Genomic DNA, 25419 nt, shown 5'->3' with positions numbered 1-25419 from the left:
CGACAAACAAAGGCTACATCCTGGCAAGTTGAAATTGATATATTTATTGTTTGTTTTTAATCTAATTTGTTTTAGTAAAGTAGAACAACTTGTTTGCATGTTGAAAAAAATCTTAATTTAATCGTTAAAATATATAAATAACGATCATGACCTATTTCTCACTGCAAATAAAATAGCGCAGCGCTAAATATTGTTTGCGCTACAGCTATAGCTACCATAACTAACACCTGTTTTATCACAATTACATAATGAGGGAATGAAATACATTGTTAATTTAAGACTCTTGCTTCAGGGTACTTTCTTTGATGATTTTATAATGGTCACCAATTAAACTACTCAACACCTAGTGTTCCACTAATATGGGGGCGAAACGACCAGGTGCGAATCGACCAGGGCGGAAACGTCTTGGGGGCGAAACATCCGAGGACCGTCGTCAGGGGGCACGTAGCTCTAACTCTTGTGCCCGGATGTTGCGATATTATGTATACGGCCTTCCGAGAAGTCGAGATACTGTTTATTGGTAGGTTGCTGATGAGTTCAGTGTCACACTGACAGAGGCTTCGTCTAGCATTAAGATTTGGTATATTATCTGTCGTTTACACAGGCAGCAGTATCATAAATATGCCCCCCCCCGGGACCTACCCCCACCCCCCGAGTTTACCCCAGGGGTTCCAGATTGTTAAATGTACACCTATTGTGTATGGTTTGACTTTTCAACAACGAATATTGACAAAAATACACAGTTTGAAAAAATAACCCTCGTATATGTACTATATATACACAAGGTATGGAAGCACTATTTGCCTATTGCTAAAAGATTGTGGAACACTGGACGTGACCTTTTTCACTAAAAACACACATGTTCCCATGCAGTTGCCGACAAAATGCATCTGGATTCGTTAAAAGACAGTAAAAGCAACGTGATTATACAACTAACCAATCTCCTGCTCGGCTAATAACTTTAATATTCAATTAAATTTGACTTTCTCGCTATATATATAGGGCGTTTCATACCTTGTTCGGGTGGGGTGTCCCCTCCCGACGTTGATTTTTTGTAAAATTTAACGTGTCAATTCACGTTCTGTGGTGCGTTATAACTCAACGAAAAACAGCGTCAAAAGACGTCATTTAGTGCGCTATGACTCTTCAAAAAAATCCCCCAGTCATTTAAAAATATATTTTTTTTTATATTGTTTAATTGTTTTAAAACTTTCCCGCACAGATAGTAAAATCCCGACTCGAACGATTGCCCAATACATCCCTTTCAACCCGACTCTATTACTGTATACTTACTACTTTTCAAGTTTCTATTTATTACCCGATAATCCCGTTTATTCCGTTTTTATCAATCACTTTCTGGTAAATATTTACGATAAAATCTCTCAATTATTTATTTACACAAACCTTGCCATTTTTTAAGTGACTATTTATAGATTTGATGAAATATTGCCTCCAAATATGCGTCAATCCCCTGACCTGTTGTGTGCTTGTTTAAACGCTCAATACACACGCTTTTGTATGCAAATGACGCGACGTTGTACATGCTGCATTATTTTCGCGCTCTTTTTAATTGAGAAAAAGATTCGACACAAAATAAATTTGCACTGCTAATTTGAAGCAAAAATATTTAACGTTGCGGTAACATCTACATTCGGAAGTGTGTTTCAGATTAAAAACGCGTTAACATCGACTTACGGGAATGGGTTTCGGATTACAATTTTAATTATTCCCATTTGAGATTTCAACAATTATTAACCGTTGCGTTATAAATTCAACGATAATTTGTTTAAACACTTTACGAGTCGAATACATGTTTTGACGGAATAATGCATGAAATTCACGTTGTCCACGACCGGTTGCACGATCAGTCTTCTTACTATCGATTATCGGAAGAAACATTTCAAGTGTGCGTCATTAATTCAACGAAAATTTGTTAAAGCGCATACCGTGTCGAATAAATGTCAGAAAAAACGAGGTGAATCAGTTCTATAAATGGACATAAATGAAATATACATGTACTGGAATTAAATTGTTATCACATAATTGTAACCGGGAGTCACATGCACAACTTACTCACTATAATAATTAATTGTTTACCACTTGCAATTAATTTCTCGTATTAATTATGAGTCATAGGTAACACTTGTTTACAGTAAAAAGGTGTGATGATGATGCCCGAAACCGTCTTTAATGTACTGTACTGTACTAACTACCGGTTTTATATTAAGTAAATGGTACAACTTCTTGCTAATCAAGCTGCGATAAACTCTTACTTCATGCCCGACGTCAATCAAAAATAATGGTCGATAGTTAACCCCGCCCTCATAAGCATTCGCGTAACCGATTGGACGATGAACATCACAGTTTGACGACTGGAAAGTTACCTGATACATCCTTGTCAGCATTAAAATGACTGTGTAATGTGGCTAGAATAATCGATACGCGCGTCATGCTATTCTCTTATCAGTGGATTATCCATTACCCCATGTGGTGTTTATGGCGATAACTTGTGAAAGTAGGTACCGAGTGCTCTTTTAAAACAGGGAATATTGATACACTGATAGAGAAACCTTGATTTTTTCGGACAATCTCCACTTTCTTTTACTAAAAAATACACTGATCGGAAAATTCCAAGCGCCCCGGGGACTCTGATTTCAAAATTCAAGCGCCCCGGCAAAGGGCGCTTAAATGGCCTGGGGAAAACCCTGATAATACCTATACGAGGGTTATTTTTTCAGACTATGTATTTTTGTCAATATTCGTTGTTGAAAAGTCAAACCATACACAATAGGTGTACATTTAACAATCTGGAACCCCTGGGGTAAACTCGGGGAGGGGGGGGTAGGGTCCAGGGGGGGGGGGGGGGGGCAAATTTATGATACTGCTGCCTGTGGTCGTTTAGTTGGAGAATAGAAATAAGGACTAAACATTCACGGCATAGCATTTGGTAAGACAGTTAATGTTGTACTGTATGTATATTTTACTGCATGATCATGTGAGGATGCCATTTTTAGTACAAATAATATCATGTTTCATTGCATTAGTCGAAATAATGTTAACTGAATTATTTAACTTTTGGTAGGAGTTTTTATGCCAGAGAGTTGGAAGCTATACGCATTCACTGTCCGTACGTACGCCACAAAGCTTGCGTTTTAGAGTCCTCTAGCTACTGGGCGCTCTTTCACAGTTGAATGACCTTAACTTGTAGGTGATCCTTCGGAAATTAATTGTGGATGAGTCGTGTTTTAAGAGCAATATGCCTTTTCTTTATTTTTAACCAGGTTTTCCGAAGGAAAAAACTGGTTATTAGATTGGTGAATGTCAGCGGGCTGGCGGGCGGGCGGAACAAGCTTGTCCGGGCCATAGCTTTGTCGTTCATTGTGAGATTTTAAAATCATTTGGCATATTTGTTCACCATCATTAGACGGTGTGTTGGGCGAAAGAATTACGTCGATATTTCCAAGGTCAAGGTCACACTTTGAGTTCAAAGTCAAAAATGGCCATAAATGAGCTTGTCTGGGCCATTACTACATGTATGTCATTTATTGTAAGATTTGAAAATCATTTGGCACATTTGTTCACCATCATTGGACCGTGTGTCACATAAAAGAACACATCAATTTCGCCAAGGTCAAGGTGGCCACGACTAAAAATAGATTTATTTTGAAACAATTGGGGTAACTATGAACAATCAGTTCAGTTTGAGTTGTCTACCTTTACCAGACTTTTTTTTTCAAATTGAAAACCTGGTTTTTTGACAATTTTGTCCTTTGTTCAACAATATAATTAAGTATCCCGACCTTTTTTATTTTGAACTTCCCTTTACACAATATACAAATGTTGAAAGAGTTAAGACACACACGTTAAAGGGGCCTTTTCACGTTTTCAAATTGACCAAAATGAAAACAAGTTGTTTCAGATTCGCAAATTTTCGTTTTAGTTATATTTGTGTGGAAACAGTGATACTGAAAATTTACTATGCTCTAAAATAGCCATTATATGCATCTTTTGAAGATTTAAAAACCTGAAAATTATAAAGTGTTGCAACGCAAAACGATTAAATAATATGGAGAGTTCTGCTGTTGTCGTTATATTTTGCGAGACCACAAGGATTGCTTATATGAAGTATAAAATACATCACAAATTGTTTAAGCGCGGATGGTCGAGTGGTCAAAGTAGAAGACTTTTACTCCAAGACTCCAGGGGTCAGTGGTTCGAGTACTGATGAGGATTACTTTGTTTTAATTGTATTCTTGATTTTTATGCCCCCCTTCCAAGAAGAGGGGGTATATTGTTTTGCTCATGTCGGTCGGTCCGTCCACCAGATTGTTTCCGGATGATAACTCAAGAACACTTAGGCCTAGGATCATTAAACTACATAGGTACATTGATCATGACTGGTAGATGACCCCTATTGATTTTCAGGTCACTAGGTCAAAGGTCAAGATCACAGTGACTCGAAATAGTAAAATGGTTTCCGGATGATAACCCAAGAATGCTTACGCCTAGGATCATGAAACTTCATAGGAACATTGATCATGACTGGCAGATGACCCCTATTGATTTTCAGGTCACTAGGTAAAAGGTCAAGGTCACAGTGACTTGAAATAATAAAATAGTTTTCGGATGATAACTCAAGAACCCTTAAGCCAAGGATCATGAAACTTCATAGGTACATTGATCATGACTGGTAGACGACCCCTATTGATTTTCAGGTCACTAGGTCAAAGGTCAAGGTCCCAGTGACTCGAAATAGTAAAATGGTTTCTGGATGATAACCCAAGAATGCTTACGCCTAGGATCATGAAACTTCATAGGAACATTGATCATGACTGGCAGAAGACCTCTATAGATTTTCAGGTCACTTGGTCAAAGGTCAAGGTCACAGTGACTCAAAACAGTAAAATAGTTTCCGGATGATAACTCAAGGATGCTTAGGCCAAGGATCATGAAACTTCATAGGTACATTGATCATGACTGGTAGATGACCCCTATAGATTTTCAGGTCACTAGGTCAAAGGTCAAGGTCACAGTGACTCGAAATAGTAAAATAGTTTCCGGATGATGACTCAAGAATGCTTATGCCTATAATTATGAAACTTCATAGGTACATTGATCATGACTGGCAGATGACCCCTATTGATTTTCAGATCACTAGGTCAAAGATCAAGGTCACAGTGACTGGAAACAGTAAAATAGTTTCCAGATGATAACTCAAGAACGCGTACGCCTAGGATCATGAAACTTCATAGGAACATTGATCATGACTGGCAGATGACCTCTATAGATTTTCAGGTCACTTGGTCAAAGGTCAAGGTCACAGTGACTTGAAACAGTAAAATAGTTTCCGGATGATAACTCAAGGACGCTTAGGCCAAGGATCATGAAACTTCATAGGCACATTGATCATGACTGGTAGATGACCCCTATAGATTTTCAGGTCACTAGGTCAAAGGTCAAGGTCACAGTGACTCGAAATAGTAAAATGGTTTCCGGATGATGACTCAAGAATGCTTACGCCTATAATCATGAAACTTCATAGGAACATTGATCATGACTGGCAGATGACCCCTATTGATTTTCAGGTCACTAGGTCAAAGGTCAAGGTCACAGTGACTGGAAACAGTAAAATAGTTTCCAGATGATAACCCAAGAACGCGTACGCCTAGGATCATGAAACTTCATAGGTACATTGATCATGACTGGCAGATGACCTCTATTAATTTTCAGGTCACTTGGTCAAAGGTCAAGGTCACATTGACTTGAAACCGTTAAATGGTTTCCTGATGATAACTCAAGAATAATTAGGCCTAGGATCATGAAACTTCATAGGTACATTGATCATGACTAGCAGATAACCCCTATTGATTTTCACGTCACTAGGTCAAAGGTCAAGGTCACAGTGACAAAAAACGTATTCACATAATTGCTGCCACTACAACTGACAGCCCTTATGGGGGGCATGCATGTTTTACAAACAACCCTTGTTTACTGGAGCTTTTTTAGATCCAATGTTTGCATTTATCAATATAAAACATTTAATAACAAACTTCAATATATGCCAAAGTCTGTGAAAAGACCCCTTTAAACTGACAGTTACCAAATAAATTTATTCATCAAATGTTTATGACGCATTTTAAGTTAATCGTGTATGTACAAAACTTACGTAATTTTATTAACACCAATACATGTACTACGTTCGACACAACCCGTTAAAGGGATCTTTTCACGTTTTGGTAAATTGACAAAATTGAAAAAAGTTGTTTTATATTCGCAAGTTTTCGTTTTAGTTATGATATTTGTGAGGAAACAGTAATACTGAACATTTACCATGGTCTAATATAGCCATCATATGCATCTTTTGACGATTTAAAAACCTGAAAATTATAAAGCGTTGCAAGGCGAAACCATTGAAATCATTGAATAATTTGGAGAGTTATGTTGTTGTCGTCAAATTTTGTGAAACTACAAAGATTGCTTTTATAAACTATAAAATACGTCACTCATACATGCTTGGCAGGATGGCCGAGCGGTCTAATTGGTTTTTACTTTAGGACTCCGGGGTCACTGGTTCGAGCTCTGCTGCGGGCTACTTTTTTTTTATTTTTTTATTTTTATTCTTGATGTTTTACTGGAGCTTTTTAGATCCAAAGTTTACATTAATCAATATAAAGCATTTAATGACAAACTTCAAAACATGCAAAAATCTGTGAAAAGGTCCCTTTAAAGGGATCTTTTCACGCTTTGGTAAATTGACAAAATTGAAAAAAGTTGTTTCAGATTCGCAAATTTTCGTTTTAGTTATGATATAAGTGAGGAAACAGTAATACTGAACATTTACCATGCTCTAATATAGCCATTATATGCATCTTTTGACGATTTTAAAACCTAAAAATTATAAAGCGTTGCAACGCGAAACGATTGAATAATTTGGAGAGTTCTGTTTTTGTCGTTAAATTTTGTGCAACTACGAAGATTGCTTATATAAGGTATAAAATACAACAAGTATTTGTACTTGGCGGAATAGCTCAGTAGGCTAAGGCGTTTTTACTTCAGGATTCTGGCAGGACTCCACGGGTCACTGGTTCGAAACCTGCTCCGGGCAATGTTCTTTTCCTTTTTTTAATTTTATTCTTGATTTTTTACTGGAGCTTTTACAATCCAATGTTTAAATTTATCAATATAAAGCATTTAATGAATAAGTTAAAAAATGCCAAAATCTGTGAAAAGGCCCCTTTAATATACCACGAAAAACCGATACATTTAGAAAAAAGTTACTATTACATGATATTACCCGCCTCCAATAGCTGGTTTAACAATACTAGTAAACCACATACTCGATCAAACCAGTAACTGACAAATGAAATTGAAACAGAGCTGGACGAAAATGGCAATATGCCTAGACAGGATTTTATGACCAATACCCAGACAAGTTGCATAGACGAGGCCGCAAGCTGTAATTCAGCGCTGTAACAACTGAAAAGGCAATATCGCATTATGGGCTTAACATAATCGCAAACCTCGCGTTTGTGTTTGTTATCCCCACGTTTTTTCAGAGAAAAAGTAGGGATATTGTTGTGATGTGCGTCTGTCCGTCCGTCCTGGCCACCTGCTCCTCCTACGCTATTAGCACTAGAAACTTACATACATGGTAGCAATGAGCATATGTGCGACGGTGACAGTGACGGAATTTTGATCTGACCCCTGGGTCAAAAGTAATGGGGGTTGGGGCGGGGCCGGGTCAGAGATTTTCACTCATTTTGTATGTTATTTTACATTAACTTCTTCATATCTGCACTGATTTACTTCAAATTGATACTGAGCCTCTCTTATGACAAAACGGTCAATCTCAACTATGCATCGCCCCATTACCAACCCTGAGGCTCCTTTCCACATAGGCCACGCCCACCCAAAATTGCCTTTTACTTTAATTTCTTCATTTCTACACCGATTCACTTCAAATTGATACTGAACCTCTCTTATGACAATACGGTCAATCTCAGCTAGGCATGGCCCCATTACCAACCCTAGGGCACCCCGCCAACATAAGCCACGCCCACCCAAAATTGCCTTTTCCTATAATTTCTTCATTTCTACACCGATTCACTTCAAATTGATACTGAACCTCTTTTATGACAATGCAGTCAATCTCAACTATGCATGGCGCCATAACCAACCCTGGGGCACCCCGTCCACATAGGCCACGCCCACCCAAAATTGCCTTTTACTATAATTTCTTCATTTCTACACCGATTCACTTCAAATTGATACTGAACCTCTCTTATGACATTACAGTTAATCTCAACTATGCATGGCCCCTTAACCAACCCTAGGGCGCCCCGCCCACATAGGCCATGCCCACACAAAATTGCCTTTTACTATAATTTCTTCATTTCTACACTGATTCACTTCAAATTGATACTGAACCTCTTTTATGACAATACAGTCAATCTCAACTATGCATGGCGCCATTACCAACCCTGGGGCACCCCGCCCACCCAAAATTGCCTTTTACTATAATTTCTTCATTTCTGCACCGATTTACTTCAAATTGATACTGAACATCTCTTATGACAATACGGTCAATCTCAGCTATGCATGGCCCCATTACCAACCCTGGGGCGCCCCGCCCACATAGGCCACACCCACCCAAAATTGCCTTTTACTATAATTTCTTCATTTCTACACCGATTCACTTCAAATTGATACTGAACCTCTTTTATGACAATACAGGCAATCTCAACTATGCATGGCGCCATAACCAACCCTGGGGCGCCCCCCCCCCCCCCACATAGGCCACGCCCACCCAAAATTGCCTTTTAGTATAATTTCTTCAGTTCTACACCGATTTACTTCAAATTGATACTTAACGTCTCTTGTGACAATACGGTCAATCTCAACTATGTATGGCCCCATTACCAACCCTGGGGCACCCCACCCATAATAGGCCACACCCAATAATTTCTGCATTTCTACACTGATTCACATCTAATTGATACTGAACTTCTCTTATGACAATACGGTCAATCTCAACTATGAATGGCCCCATAACCAACCCTGGGGCCCCCCTGGGTCAAACATGTTGCGTGGGGATACGCGTCAGCCACTGCTGCGCCATTTCTAGTAAACAATTATAGAATGCAGTTTTATACATTCGTAAAGATTTTCCATGTGTCTGTTTTACCAATGCATTTTAAGTGTTTTACGGGCCAAGTGTTAAAATGACAGAGCAGTGCTTTAAATAAAGGGGCGTGAGTATTATGGAACCTGCATGCCGTATATAGCAATCACTTAATCACACATATTTATTCAAAGAATTATACATTAAAGGGGCCTTTTCACAGATTTTGGCATTTTTTGAAGTTTGTCATTACATGCTTTATATGAACAAATGTAAACATGGATCTAAAAAGCTTCAGTAAAAAAAAATCAAAAATAAAATTGAGAAAATAAAAAAGGTAACCCTCAGCAGGGCTTGAACCACTGACCCGTGGTGCCCTGGAGCAAAAAGTCTACCACTTAGACCACTCGGCCATCCTTCTATATGCAATAACAGATGTATTTTATTCTTTATATAAGCAATCCTCCTAGTTTCACAAAATAAAAACACAACAACAGAACTCTCTAAATTATTAATTCGTTTCGGGTTGCAACGCATTATAATTTTCAGGTTTTTAAATCGTCAAAAGATGCATATAATGGCTATTTTAGAGCATGGTAAATGTTCAGTATTACTGTTTCCTCACAAATATTATAACTAAAACGAAAATTTGCTAAACTGAAACAACTTTTTTCAATTTTGTCAATTAACCCGAACGTGAAAAGGCCTCTTTAAACACGAACGAAATTCTACAACATCATAAATTATACTTTAAACTCAGACACGCTGTCCTCTGACATGCATTTAACAGTCGATGATAATAGTTAACATAAATTTGTTCGCTTCTACAGTCGATTGGTGTATAACGGATAGCTTAGGACTTCGAGTCTCATTTCAAGGTAAACACCATGCATTCAGTAATTAAACCATTAAACCTAGATAGACACATGTCTTTCCTATTGAAACATGCCAGCGGTTTTAAATTTCCGAAAAATATTATTTGTTTACAGCGCGAATTTCATGGTACACTGATTCAGCCATTACCGGATCGCTTAGGTCTTAATCGGATTACATGTGTATCGTGTTATTTCTTGAAATTTGACACAGCATTTGTAAAAAATAATTGCAATATGACGGCTGTTTTGTGCGATCTCTTTGGAAGTGTGTTGGTACCACAATAATAAAGACAACCACGAGTCTTGAGTATGATATGTCGTTATGTCGGTCCCTATTTGGAGTGTTGGCAACTCAGAGCCCGTGTCGATGCGTTGGTGGACAATACATGTACACCCACCACGACCATTCTATATTCCGTTTATGGTATATACCTATGAATATTATAACATGTACTTAATTAATTTGTTATTTTCGATAGAAACACAAGCTATTATATATAAGCGTCCGTTTGTAACTCCTTAATTTTTGCATGAGATAATCGTCATTAAATTATGCAATGTTTATTTCCAAATGCTACAGCGTATATTTTCACAGTTTTACGATTGAGATATTGAAAAAAAAGAGTCCATGGTCTTTGTTTTAAATTACATATAAAAGCTTATGTGCTCTATTCCTACATGTTGCTGGTGATTTGTTTTTTAGCTCACCTGAGCGATAGCTTAAGGTGAGCTATTGTTATCACTCAGCGTCCGGCGTCCGTCCGTCTGTAAACAATTTGTAAACATCTTCTTCTACTAAACCATTGAGCCAATTTCAACTAAATTTCATGTGGAGCATCCCTTGGTCATGGGACAAAAGAATTGTTAAAAAAAAATTGATCACATAACCAAGATGGCCACCATGACCATATATGGTAAAAACCTTAAAAAATCTTCTTGTCAGAAACTGCTCATCAGATTTTCAAAACATTTCACAGGGATGACCTTTGAGGGCTCCCCTGAAAAAGTTGTTCAAAGAAATTTGATTCGTCAAAAAACATGGCCGCAGGAGCTCGTTGAACTTTGCATGTTTATTCGTTTTTGCCTATTTTGTGAAAACTTTCAAAAATCTTCCACATTTTTTGTCCGATCCTTTCCAAATTTGCACAGTTTCTTTATATCAATGAGGACACGAACCCTACAAAAAATTAGCATTATTGGTCCATGAAGTACAGAATTACATCCCCTTGAATTGAGAAAATGGTGTTTATGCAATAAAGTCCAAATTTTTCATCCAATTCTTTCCAAACTTGTAAGGATTTAGCATGGTTCAAACAAGGGAAACAACTACGGTTTATGCATGTTCTTTTTATTACAGATTTGCCTCCCTTTAATTCATTCAAAATCTCATTTTACAGCAGAGATTCCAAATCTGACCTGTAAATGAGCCCCATATTTACTGCCGGTGCTATGTTACATTGTACCTTTTCCCATTTGATCATTCTTAAGTATTGGTCTTGTAATGCTGCTACTGCTACTGCTACTGCTACTACTACTACTACTACTACTACTACTACTACTACTACTACTACTACTACTACTACTGCTACTTCTACTACTACTACTACTACTACTTCTACTACTACTACCACTACTACTACTACTACTACTACTACTACTACTACTACTACTACTACTAGTACTACTACTAGTACTACTACCACCACCACCACCACCACCACCACCACCACCACCACCACCACCACCACCACCACCACCACCACCACGTCTACTATTACTACTACTACTGCCACTACTACTACTACTTTTACCACTACTACTACTACTACTACTACTACTACTACTACTACTACTACTACCACTACTACTACTACTACTACTACTACTACTACTACTACTTCTTCTACTACTACTTCTACTACTACTACTACTACTACTTCTACTACTACTACTACTACTACTACTACTACTACTACTACTACAACTACTATTACTACTACTACTACTACTACTACTACTACTACTACTACTACTACTACTACTACTACTACACCACCACCACCACCACCACCACCACCACCACCACCACCACCACCACCACCACCACCACCATTCACAGTGACAAAAAACGTATTCACACAATGGCTGCTACTACAACTTATAGCCCATATAGGGGGGCATGCATGTTTTACAAACAGCCCTTGTTTCTATGGGATTTAACCACAACTGTTCATGTTTATCTCCGACACATATTTTTAGGTCACCTGTCATGAAGTGACACGGTGAGCTTATGTGATCGTGTGATGTCCGGCGTCCGTTGTGCGTGCCTGCGTGTGTCCGTGCGTCCGTCCGTCAACAATTTGTTTGTGTAGACAGTAGAGGTCACAGTTTGCATCCAATCTTGATGAAATATGGTCAAAATGTTTATCTTGATGAAATCCGGTTTGGGATTTTATTTGGGTCATCTGGGGTCAAAAACAAGGTCACTAGGTCAAATAATAGAACAACCTTCTGTAGACAATAGAGGTCACAGTTTTCATCCAATCTTTATGAAATTTGGTCAGAATGTTTATCTTGATGAAATCTGGGTTGGGATTTTATTTGGGTCATCTGGGGTCAAAAACTAGGTCATTAGGTCAAATAATAGAAAAACCTTGTGTAGACATTAGAGATCACAGTTTTCATCCAACCTTTATGAAATTTGGTCAGAATTCTTGATGAAATCTGGGTGGGATTGTATTTGGGTCATCTGGGGTAAAAATCTAGGTCAAATAAATAGAAAAACCTTGTGTTGACAATAGAGGTCACAGTTTTCATCCAATATTTATGAACTGTGGTCAGAATGTTTATCTTGATGAAATCTGGATTGGGAATGTATTTGGGTCATCTAGAGTCAGGAACTAGGTCACTAGGTCAAATCATAGAAAAACATTGTGTAGACAATAGAGGTCATAGTTTTCATCTGATCTTAATGAGTCAGGTGAGCGATTGAGGGCCATCATGGCCCTCTTGTTTAAACTTCAATCTGTAATTGCTAGCTAGCATTTTTTTAAACAGCTTTGCAATTTTTAAAGTTATTTGCCGTTGTTTAAAATGTATTTTGGCTTATGTGCACAACTTCTCCATCATTTTGCGTGCGATTTTCGCTAATCGTTTACATTATAATTATTTAGCATTGCTTCATTGCAATAAATCGAGGTTTGAACAATTGCGGTATAATTTTACGTAGTTATTCCCCTTTGTTAAAATGCATTAAAAAGCTTTTAATCCTACGTGCGGTTTTCACCACACATTTAGAGCGCGTGTTGTCAAGGTTTTACATTTTGGGGCTTTTGTAAGAGTTGTTGCCCTTTATATTATTTATACTTAGATACATGTTCATGAAATATTCCACAATACACGAAATTTAACGTAAAGCATAACAATAAGCCCTGAAACGTGTATGTGCTTGACTTCTTTCGATGCATAATTCTTCTGCTACTATCATCTTAATTTGTTTTTAATTTGCAAAATAGAAACACATTTTTATGCCCCCCTTCGAAGAAGAGGGGGTATATTGCTTTGCTCATGTCGGTCGGTCGGTCTGTCGGTCGGTCCGTCCACCAGGTGGTTGTCAGACGATAACTCAAGAACGCTTGGGCCTAGGATCATGAAACTTCACAGGTACATTGATCATGACTCGCAGATGACCCCTATTGATTTTGAGGTCACTAGGTCAAAGGTCAAGGTCACGGTGACCCGAAATAGTAAAATGGTTTCCGGATGATAACTCAAGAACGCTTAGGCCAAGGATCATGAAACTTGATAGGTAGATTGATCATGACTGGCAGATGACCCCTATTGATTTTCAGGTCACTAGGTCAAAGGTCAAGGTCACAGTGACCCGAAATAGTAAAATGGTTTCCGGATGATAACTCAAGAACGCTTAGGCCTAGGATCATGAAACTTGATAGGTAGATTGATCAGGACTCACAGATGACCCCTATTGATTTTGAGGTCGCTAGGTCAAAGGTCAAGGTCACAGTGACCCGAATTAGTAAAATGGTTTCCGGATGATAACTCAAGAACGCTTAGGCCTAGGATCATGAAACTTGATAGGTAGATTGATCATGACTCGCAGATGACCCCTATTGATTTTCAGGTCACTAGGTCAAAGGTCAAGGTCACGATGACCCGAAATAGTAAAATGGTTTCCGGATGATAACTGAAGAACGCTTATTCCTAGGATCATGAAACTTGATAGGTAGAATGATCATGACTCGCAGATGACCCCTATTGATTTTCAGGTCACTAGGTCAAAGGTCACGGTGACCCGAAATAGTAAAATGGTGTCCGGATGATAACTCAAGAATGCTTATGGCTAGGATCATGAAACTTCATAGGTACATTGATCATGACTGGCAGATGACCCCTATTGATTTTCAGGTCACTAGGTCAAAGGTCAAGGTCACAGTGACAAAAAACATATTCACACAATGGCTCTCACTACAACGGAGAGCCCATATGGGGGGCATGCATGTTTTACAAACAGCCCTTGTTTTATTCTTAATCACAGGCGGTATGCGTGTGGCTATGATATTAATTAGAGAAAAACATCATTTTGAATTATAAATAATCATATTATAAAGAACAATCAACTTTTCTGAAAAAAATATTTCACTATCAAATATATATATATATATATACAGTCAACTCGCCAATAGGGGGTCACTATCGTGTACTTCATGAAAAAGTATAATCAAATCAAAAACAATTGTTGCAGAGTTTGTCCATTGGATAAATGTACAATTTTACAAATTTGTGAAAAGATGCTTCAACTGTTGATCCGACAGGATAGATAATGCTGTAAACAGTGATCCTATCCCGTCTGTAAATCTGCCATAGTCATTAGCACTTTTTATGGAATTCCATAGAAAATATTATGGAATTCTACGGAAATCGATGGAAATCCATGGAATTTGATGGAATTCCATCCACTTGCCAATTTTCCATCTGAAGCTGTTATGGAATTCCACGGAATCTCGACTAAAATTCCATGCATTTCCACGGAATTTATGGAAAACACCATGGAAAGTTGGACTTAGCCATTTTTTTCAACGGAAATCGTTATGGAAAATAACTTAAACATTTTCTTGGATGGAAATCAATGGAAAATAACTTAGAAAATTTTCGCTGGTTGTCTGAAATGTATATGTAGTTTAATACATGTATGAATTTATTTGCATCAAGTATTTTGTATTTAAAAGAAAATGCAATAAAGATAATTATAAATTTGTTCTAGAAATAAGAACAGTTCTGGAACTGTTCCATATTTGTGTTCTAAAACGTATGTTCTGGAATTGTTCCAAAACAGTTTTTTTATAATAAATCCAGCACATTTGTGGAAAATGGCTTAGGACTGAAACTGTTCCAATATTTTCAAGAACCTTTTTAGAACATTTCAAGGACAAAATATGGTCAAAAATTTCTAAAAATGTTTTAAAATGTAGTTCTAGAACACATCTAGAACGCTTTAAGAACCAGTAAGTTCTACACAAGTTCTAATGGGGAATAAGAACACATAAAGAACACCTTACACTTACAAATAGCCAAATAGACTTCATAGTAGCAACAGCAGCAGCAGCAGTAGTAGTAGTAGTTGTAGTAGCTGTATTAGTAGTAGTAGTTGTTGTTGTTGTAGTAGGTGTTGTTGTTGTAGTAATTGATTTAGTATCAGTAGTGTTTGTGGTGGTAGTAGTAGTAGTAGAAGTAGTAGCATTAACAGTTTCTGTAGCAATAGTAGTAGCAATAGAAGTAGCAGTAGTAGCAGTTGTTGCTGTAGTAGCAGTTGTTGCTGCTGCTGCTGTTGTTGTTGCTGCTGTTGTTGTTGCTGCTGTTGCTGCTGTTATTGTTGCTGTTGTTGTTGGTGGTGGTGTTGTTGATGCTGTAGTAATTAAAGTAGTAGTTCTGCAGAAGTAGGAGTAGTTGTTACTTTCAAAGCAATTTCTACAAGTTTAAATTCCTTAACCCTGTCCAAGTGGTATACACACTGTTTTTTCTCATTATCAAACTCAGCCAGTCCAGGTTGTCAAATAACAATCTATCTGATAAGCCAAGCATGTGTTGTACATCAGATGTTGGGTATGTTTGCTGCAAATCTATTGGTTATAAGATATAACAGCCTTTTCTAATTGGCTGAATTCAAATACAGAAAGTTTACCTGTTAGATTGAAACATGAAACATGGTGGACAATGTACTGGTTTAACTTATTAAAATAAAGTTAAAGAAATTTAACAAACAAAAGAGTTCATTAGTTTTTCCATTAAAAACACTTTCTTAAAATACTTATGTATTTATATCATTTGGAAAGTGACATGAAATATTGCTAAAGAGTGATGCATACAGTGTTTGAGCAGTCTGTCTAGGAATAGAACAACAACTAAAGGTTTGTGATTTTTATTATTTCTAAATATTCCTTTAAATTTAATCTTCTTATGACATTATTGTAGACCTTTTTATGTGATATTTGAGGTTTTAGTATGGCAAATATTAGTTTAAAAGCAGCTGTCACCCAAATTTTCACTTAGTGGAGTTTGCAGGTTGAAAAAGGAAGTAATAAGACCTATGTAGAGAAATTAATAACGTTGAATGTAGTATCGGAATTTTATCATGCAAGGTTATGGAACTGCAGGCTAGGGAAGTTTTGTACTGTGCATGTTGAGCACTCAATGCTCATTAAAGGTGTTAATGTTTATTATTATCCCCCGCCATAGGCGGAGGGATATTGTTTTGGCGTTGTCTGTATTTCCTTCCATCCTTCCGTCTGTCCGTCTTTCCATCCGTCCGTAGCCATATCTTGGAAGTGCTTTGGCAGATTTCACTGAAACTTGGTATGAGTATGTATATGGATAAGAGGATGATGCATGCCAAATGGCATTGTACACCATTAGTTAATAACAGAGTTATGGCCCTTTGTATCTTGAAAAAATGCTTTTTTGTGTGTCCAAGGCCATATCCTGGAAGTGCTTTGGCGGATTTCATTGAAACCTGGTTCGAGTATATATATGGATAAGAGGATGATGCAGGCCAAATGGAATTGTACACCATCTGTTAAAAACGGGGTTATGGCCCTTTGTATCTTTAAAAAATGCTTGTTTGAGTGTCAAATATCATACTTATGTGTCCAGAAGCATGTTGGCGAGGGATATCAATTCAACGTATTTGCTTGTAAATAAAAAATTAAACCAATGGAATTGGTTTTTAGGTATCTGAGTGTGCATTTTCATACCAATAGAATTACACATCATTCTAATTATAGCAATAATAAATTTGTACTAATCATACCAACAAATTAAGTTATGCTTAGTGCTTTGCGATGTATTCACTTCGTTTTTAGTTCTCTTTCTAAAGACCATTTAACAACTTAATATTTAAAACAATTCATGAATTAAGTTCCCTATACATTTTCATTATGTGCTTTAATTACCATTGACCAGTTGATGGAAGATACTGCAGAGTTTGGCAGGGAAATAATCCAACAGCAAAGCGGCTCTTTAAGCGCATTTACCTAGAGGACTTACAGGGCCACAAATTCATGGTAAATATTGTCATGCCCTGGGCTAGATAAGTTATTTAATGTTAACCACCTGAAAGTATTTTGTCTTTTTGGAATTCAATATATTGGTCCAAGTCAGTAACACTTTTCTGGATCCTGGGATAACTTTAAAAGTTATAAGTATTTTTTCATGAAACTTGAAACATGAACAGATGACAATAAGGACATTTTGCACGTCATTTCATGTTGTGTATAATGCAAGAATTCTGGTTGCTATGGCAACAAAGATATTTAACAAACTTAAAATAGTGAAGTTTAACAGGTAGGGGACCATATTGCTTTGCAATTTCTTGTTATAGTTTGAATGTAAATAACTCTTTGCTTTAGACATTTTTATGTTTTTTTATTCTGTAGAGCACATGTGAGCAGTATACAATGTACCTCATATCAAAAAGACCCGGAGGCAGTGACTGGTGTTCAATATTCTCAGAAGAAAAGGAAAATGGCAGTGGAAGACTTGGACAAACATTTTTAAAAACTAGCCTCTGTGTTAAGCCTGGCAGTCTGTGGCTGGTGACATGTTTTATTTTGGTTACTTCCTGTATAAAAAGGACCAGTTATTTATTTTGTGAATTGTATTTTGTGTTTGTTTTTTGTCTTAATTTATTTGTGTTTTTTTTAATTTAGGAATTTGAAACTTGGATAATTGAATAAAGTCCGTGTTCAACAGTACTGAGCATAGTATAATAAATAACAAATTTACAACAGTTGTTAATTTGTTATGTATTATTATTAACTATGCTCAGTACTTGAATACTGGCTGTCTGCATGGGAATTTGTTTTCTAGAAAGTTGGTTTCAGACTTAAATATTTGAAGTTAACCTTCAGAACTTTTCTAGAATTGTACTGGAACACATCAACTAGAACTGAACTTCTGTTATCATACTGAAAGTGTTCTAGAATTAATAAGGAACAGTTGTTGAACGTTAAAAATTATGAGAAAAAACTCTAGAACAATTGTGCGTGATGTGTGTGTGCATGTAATTGTGTGTGTTTATGAACATATGTGAGAAAGGAGGTATACTTGTCATAAGAGAAATGTAAAATTCTACTTCTATGTTTTATATTGTGCCTTTTATAAGTTTTTCTTTTCTCACCTGTATATGCATGCATGTTTATGGATGTGTTTTTGAATGTGTGCATGCATGCCTGTGGTTAAGAGAGTTGGTACTTTATGAAAATGTAAAACCACTCATTTTTGAATATGTACTGTGACTGCATGTGTGTGGTTAATGATTGATGCCAGATCTTGTTCTTGTTTAACTTCTATGATGAAACCTTTAGTTACATTCACATTTGTTTTTCAAAATCAATAAAATGCCTTTGATCTATAATCTGTTTTTTTTCTATTTTATTCCAGCTTTTTATTAAATTCCATAGCTTTTCACGGAATTCCACGGCATTCTATGGAATTCCACGGCATTCTATGGAATTCCACGGCATTCTATGGAATTCCACTGCATTCTATGGAATTCCACGGCGTTCTATGGAATTCCACGGCGTTCTATGGAATTCCACGGCATTCTATGGAATTCCACGGCATTCTATGGAATTCCACGGCATTATATGGAATGCCACGGAATTCTATGGAATTCCACGGCATTTTATGGAATTCCATCCCATATCAAGTCCCCCTTCTGTTTTTTTTTCACTTTTCCATTGATTGCATGGAATCGGATGGAAAGTTAGTGCCAATACTCCACGGAATTCCATCTAACGATTTCCATAGAATTCCATATGATTCCACGGCAGATCTACAGACGGGATATTGGCGATAGTGAGTGCTTTTGTTTACGTCATTTTATTTTATGCTTTCAGGTGGTTTATAGAGAAATATTAGTGAAATAAAACTGGTATTCCACTGTTTTAAACAGTGAAAAAAATAACAGTGAAAAATATCGATATTTGTCACTGTTTTATTGTGAAATGACGTCATTTTTCCAACGAAATGACGTCATAAATCCAGCGAAAGTATCCAGTTTAACTCATTTACAATGTAAATACACTGTGAAAAAAGCATAAATTAAAAAGAAAATTTGTTGGATTCGATAGAATATCGATTTTATTTTACTCGAGATCATAGAAAATATATTTTTTCACTCGTGGCTGCGCCACTCGTGAAAATATTGTTTTCTATGATCACTCGTGAAATAAAATCGATATTCCACCGAATCCAACAAATATCCTCTATTTATTATAGGTAATGTATATTTATTTTCAATGAAACCTTTTTTAATCTGAAATATGGTTAAATGACGGCGTTATAAACTGCTTATTTTATAGTTTTTGTGGTCATATGACATTTTTCATTGTCGTTCTTTCAACAGTAATTTTTGCAAAAAATCAGAAGTGTACTGCGGCAAAATAATAATACAGAACACTGATGTAATAGCATTTATTTTTACATCTTGTCATATATACACGAAAGCCTAAAGGACAAAATTCTAATGGAAAAAGTTAACGTTTTTTTGGCATGTGATTCTCTATTGCCAAGTTGATAGTATATTTAACAAGGTATCCAACTCAAAATCACCCGAAAACGGGGCGCATCGCTTTGAACAGCCATAACTTCATCAATTGTGCAGCGATTTTCACGATCTTGGTCTTATTCAACGCAGAAATAAATTTTCTTTCTGGAAATGTATATATCTTGTTATATGTCTACAAATGCTGGGTCAAATTTTAAGGAATAACACGATACACAGCTCGTGTGACCTACTTGACACCGATCAGACAAGATTACTGAATGAAATCTTCAGGTGTAAAGACACACCTTCGCATTGGACCTATGAAATCACTCGTTTGTTTAAAATGTCGGTTAGTTGAAACGTATGTAAACACAGATTTCAAACGGCACTGGACAGTTAGTTTTGATGCATACTGCATAGCCAAGCACGGTAAGAATGTTTTTTCATACGTTTTATTGAATTATGGTATCGAGGTCCGTGAACGTTTCAGTGAAAATGCCCTTTACTCTGTGAAGATTTCATTAATTTATCCTGTCTGATCGATGTTAAGTAGGTCACGCGAGTTGTGTATCGTGTTATTTCTTAAAAGTTGACCCAGCATTTGTAAAAATATTGCATTGTGAACACTGTCCATGTTCGGATCGGCTAGCACCGTTGATAGATGCTAGAATGTAAATTCGATGATCGTGTGGTTCGATAATCAGAACCAGACAACTAATTCTCGGGGCAGTGCACGGCCGTTTATCATGGGCGCCACCTCTTTTTGGCATTAGTAAATGAGCCAATGCTATTTACGAGATGGCGTGTAGGACCGGATGTTTTAAAATTTCAAGGGTACTTTGTCAGGGTGAGAAGATGTTATGTGTTTTTCAACATACATTGTATTTGGCGTTAATTAAAAAATCGGACAATGTAGTGCGATCAAACGTAGATTAATTCATCCACAAATGTAAAGAAACATACAATCACAACACATTTGGAAACGTTGGGACCTCTCTAAGTTGTGCCATGGTGGAGGTTTTGAAAGCAAATTGATGTCTCTTACCTGTGTGACGAGACATTTTCCATTAGATTGATACGCCAATGACATCGACCGATTGCGTTCAACACATACTAGCTGCTGCATGCACAACACACATTGGCTCATTACTGATATAATTGATAATTTTGCAATTTTCCAAAAGTGAGGGAGCCAATGCCAATAAGGTGGCGCTAAGAACAGGAGGTTGTGCCAATGCACGATATATGAATCATCACATGACTCACCTTTATATATATATATATATATATATATATATATATATATATATATATATATATATATATATATATATATATATTATGTTTCTTTTTCGTATTTCTTGTTATATTTCACCGTAAGTACGTAAACTCAACTCTATACAGCACATTCTTTAAAAATGGAAATATATAGGCAACCAACTCAATTAAGACGTCATCAACCGGAATAAAAATATTTTGCGATATAAACCTTAACTATATAATACTCAATAAATCCAATAACAAAATTTGCAGATTATAACAATATTTCGTCGACAACAAATGTGTTTATACAGTAAGATAATTCACGAGATAATCAAAAGATGTTTCTACTGCTTGAAACGATGAGATTTGTCCCCTTATCCAAAAGCTAAATTCGCTAAAAGGCAAAGGTGAACGAATCTTGATAAGGCTAACATATGTCGTTTGTTTCACTTACATCTCCAAACAGTTACGATAGCTCGGTCTTTAATCGATAACTTTATTATACGCTTGTTAGCATCCAGTTTTAAAGTATATTAAATGACAGAAATGTTCAAAATCTTTTTGCAACACACGTTTCTTCATAATTATGTAGACTTTACGTTTTCGATATTTAATTATCATTGAATCCATTTGTTTTTCCAACATTCAGGCTGTCAAGCGGTCATACTTTTTCCTACTTTTTCCTACTATTTCCTACTTTTTCATCAGGATCCTACTTTTTCCTATTTTTTTACCAAATCTTCCTACTATTCCTACTTTTTCATTTTCAATGGAGAATTATTATTTTTTAAAGAGTTTATTTAGTAAACTTGCAGGATGAATGAATCTATGGCATGACTGTATCCCTGTTAATGTGCATTCATCTAGATGAGACCTGACAACCCATGCTGACTGTCTGCTAGCACCTCTTCAGGAGCATAAATATTTATTTCTTATGTAACTTTTAAAATTATTGACAAGTTTTTTTTTGAAGTAACAATAGTGCCTTGTTTACTTCCTTAGCATTTGTACACTGCAGACTTCACTACCTTACACAGTTCCCAGTGATGCAAGAGCTGAGGGAACCCATTGTTTATTCCAGTTTTATTTTGTTTCCATTGACAACTATTTGACCAAACCTTATGCATGTTTACATGATATTGCTGTTTGGAATGTAGAGATATAGAGATACATGTATTGTATGAGTGGTTATGTAATATGGAATTTATTACACAAGTTATTGGAAAAAAGATAAAACTGATGCTTTGCCGAGTTTTCATCATTTACAAATATAATGTAATAAATTCTGTATTACATGACAACGGATATGATGTTCTATTGATATCATAGGTACATCATGTTAAGTAATTAAAGATAAATGCACAGAGCCTAAATGCCCTGATACATTTTTATGCTCCCGGTAGGGTGGCATATTGCAGTTGTACTGTCAGACCGTTTGTCTGTCTGTCTGTCTGTCTGTCTGTCTGTGTGTGTGTCCGTCCGAAAACTTTAATATGGGCCATACCTTTTGCAATATTGAAGATAGCAACTGATATTTGGCATGCATGTGTATCTCATGAAGCTGCACATTTTGAGTGGTAAAAGGTGAAGGTCATCCTTCAAGGTCAAAAGTTAAAAAATACAATCCAAGGGAAGTAATAAGCTTTAAAAGGGAGATAATTTCTAAACCTGCCAAATGATCTATTGAAATTTTATTTCAAAGCTGCCCAATAGTGGGCATTGTGTTTCCCAGGTCAAACACAATTCTTGTCTAATGATGCCATAGCTAGTGAGGTAACTTCAAGGTGTTAAAGCGAAGTATTAAAATTATTAAACGGCATTATTACACTCCCGCAAAGTCATCAATAATGTAAAAGCCATTATTTGAAACTGGAATAAACAATGTAGTGCAACTGTTTCATTGCCCAATCAATGATGTCATAAAAGATGTCAGGTGATAAGGTCCTATCTCCAGTTGCATAATCTGCTCTGCAATGACCAGTCATTTTGAATGTAACTTAAGTCATTATAACTGCACCCTATTGTCAATTTGAAGGTTTCACAATGTAGCTGTAGCAGAGCATTGACACTGCTTTATATACTAGTATTAATCTTGTACAACAAGTTGGTGTATCACTAAATAAATTTGGTCTTCTGCTTAAGGATATAACATGCACAATATAATTACCATTTTTATATCGATACACAGAAGACCTCTAACCACTTATTTGATGATACACCAAAATGAACAGCATCTAATTACATGTATACTTCTTTATCAGAGTAGCTTTGCTTGAAACTTAATTATCATAGATACACTATAAGTGCTAAAATTCCTAGTGGGAAAACAAAGTTTAACCCTTCATGGATGGAGAAGTTGGACAACAGTGGAAAAACACTGGGATCATGGTGCAAGAGAGATACCGGCAATGAGTTTGCAAGATATTGTACTGTCTGAATGAAGTCCATCTTGTAGTAATTCTGGTGCTAATCAACTTATAAGTCATGCAGATGGATAAAAACACAAGGAAAACATGAAATACATGCATGATAATTCACAAAAGCGTTTGTTTGGAAGTACCCAAAAGCCAAGCAGCTCTCAGGGTTGTGGGGATAAATCTATCTGTATGCAAGTACATCCATCACACAAGGAACAGGTACAAAAGGCTGAAATCTTCTGGGCCCTTAAGGTAGCTTCAAGTGGGTATCCATACAGAACATGTGATGGCACTCCTGCTCTGTTTCAAGCTATGTTTCCTGGACCTGTGTCTAAAAAATTAGTATTATGTATTCCTACTTTTGAGGGAAAAGTTCCTACTTTTTCCTACTTTTATCCTACTTTTCTTGCAAAAGTAGTTCCTATTTTTTCCTACTTTTTGAAAAAAGGTCACTTGACAGCCTGAACATTCAACCTGGAATACCAAACAAAAAGTGTATGATTTCTTTAGCGAATTTCATTGGTTGGACATTTGCTCGCCACACAGGCATATCAGATCGATTTTCTTTTAACAGTTTCACCATACCACAACTTATGACGGTCATCACGTTTCAAAATGGGTTGTTATTATATCTGTCTGTACATTTGTGGATGAATTGATCGTCGCCGAATCGCACTACATTGTCCGATTTTTTTTAATAATTCAAATTCTGTTGAAAACGCATATATAGAACTCACTCACCCTATAAAATTGTCCATGAACTATCAAAACGTCTGGTCCTTAGGGCCAACTCGTATACGTAGCATTGGCTCATTTATTAATGTATCGCATAAAGTGGTTGAGCCTGTGATTAAGGGCCTTGTAGTGTATTGAAATAAGTTTACGGTCATTTTGCCCATACGTCTGATTCTAACAGGACTGATGTCTGTTAATGACGTTAGCATGAGCAATTCATACATGTAAACCAGATTAAACAGGAACAGTGTCAGTAATTTAGAAGGACTTGTTCACAGTTTGTCAAAATGATGTATTTCCAACTTGTTGTCACATATTTAAAAAGCAAATAAACATTGCACATCCATGAGCAAAATAACGCTTATGCGGCGACTGGATCAAAAATATATTTTTGCTGACGAATATGCATCGGCGAATTGATACAAGCGCGAAACGATTAGATAATTTGGATAGTTCTGTTGTTATAGTTATAATTTGTGCCAATACGTGGATTGTGTTTATAAATGATACACTTCAAAGATAATTAGAGCAGCACGGATGGCTGAGTAGTTTATGAAATAGGCCTTCATTCCGAGGGTCAGTTGTTCGAGCCCTAATGAGGGACACTTTTTTATTTCTTTAATTGTATTTTTGTTTTGCGTCAGAGGCATTTAGTTCCGATGTTTACATTGATCAATTTTTAACCAGGTTTTCCGAAGGAAAAAACTGGTTATTAGATTGGCGAATGCGGGCGGGCTGGCTGGCGGGCGGGCGGAACAAGCTTGTCCGGGCCATAACTATGTCGTTCATTGTCATATTTTAAAATCATTTGGCACATTTGTTCACCATCATTGGACGGTGTGTCGCGCGAAATAATTACGTCGATATCTCCAAGGTCAAGGTCACACTTTGAGTTCAAAGGTCAAAATTGGCAATAAATGAGCTTGTCTGGGCCATAACTATGTC

General features: G+C 36.6%; 1 protein-coding gene and 2 long non-coding RNA genes across 3 annotated transcripts in view; all 3 read left to right on the top strand.

The window, feature by feature from the left end:
- The first annotated feature begins 396 nt into the window (after positions 1-396).
- Positions 397-25419, top strand: part of LOC127878183 (uncharacterized) — a 32412-nt gene continuing 7389 nt past the window's right edge. The window contains exon 1 of the mRNA XM_052424672.1: positions 397-520. Coding sequence (XP_052280632.1) covers positions 481-520 — 40 coding nt within the window. The 5' untranslated portion in view covers positions 397-480. The remainder of the gene's footprint in view (positions 521-25419) is intronic.
- On the top strand, positions 13515-14448 carry LOC127878187 (uncharacterized). Its single transcript, XR_008048761.1, has 2 exons — positions 13515-13949; positions 14095-14448. It is a non-coding gene; the product is annotated as an uncharacterized LOC127878187 (long non-coding RNA).
- LOC127878188 (uncharacterized) lies at positions 15144-18925 on the top strand. The gene is made up of 3 exons (XR_008048762.1): positions 15144-16421; positions 17473-17573; positions 17946-18925. It is a non-coding gene; the product is annotated as an uncharacterized LOC127878188 (long non-coding RNA).

Source organism: Dreissena polymorpha, chromosome 4, assembly GCF_020536995.1.
Source record: "Dreissena polymorpha isolate Duluth1 chromosome 4, UMN_Dpol_1.0, whole genome shotgun sequence".
Classification (NCBI taxonomy): domain Eukaryota; kingdom Metazoa; phylum Mollusca; class Bivalvia; order Myida; family Dreissenidae; genus Dreissena; species Dreissena polymorpha.
Note: the sequence above shows the minus strand (reverse complement) of the source record. Positions and strands in the feature narration are given on the sequence as shown.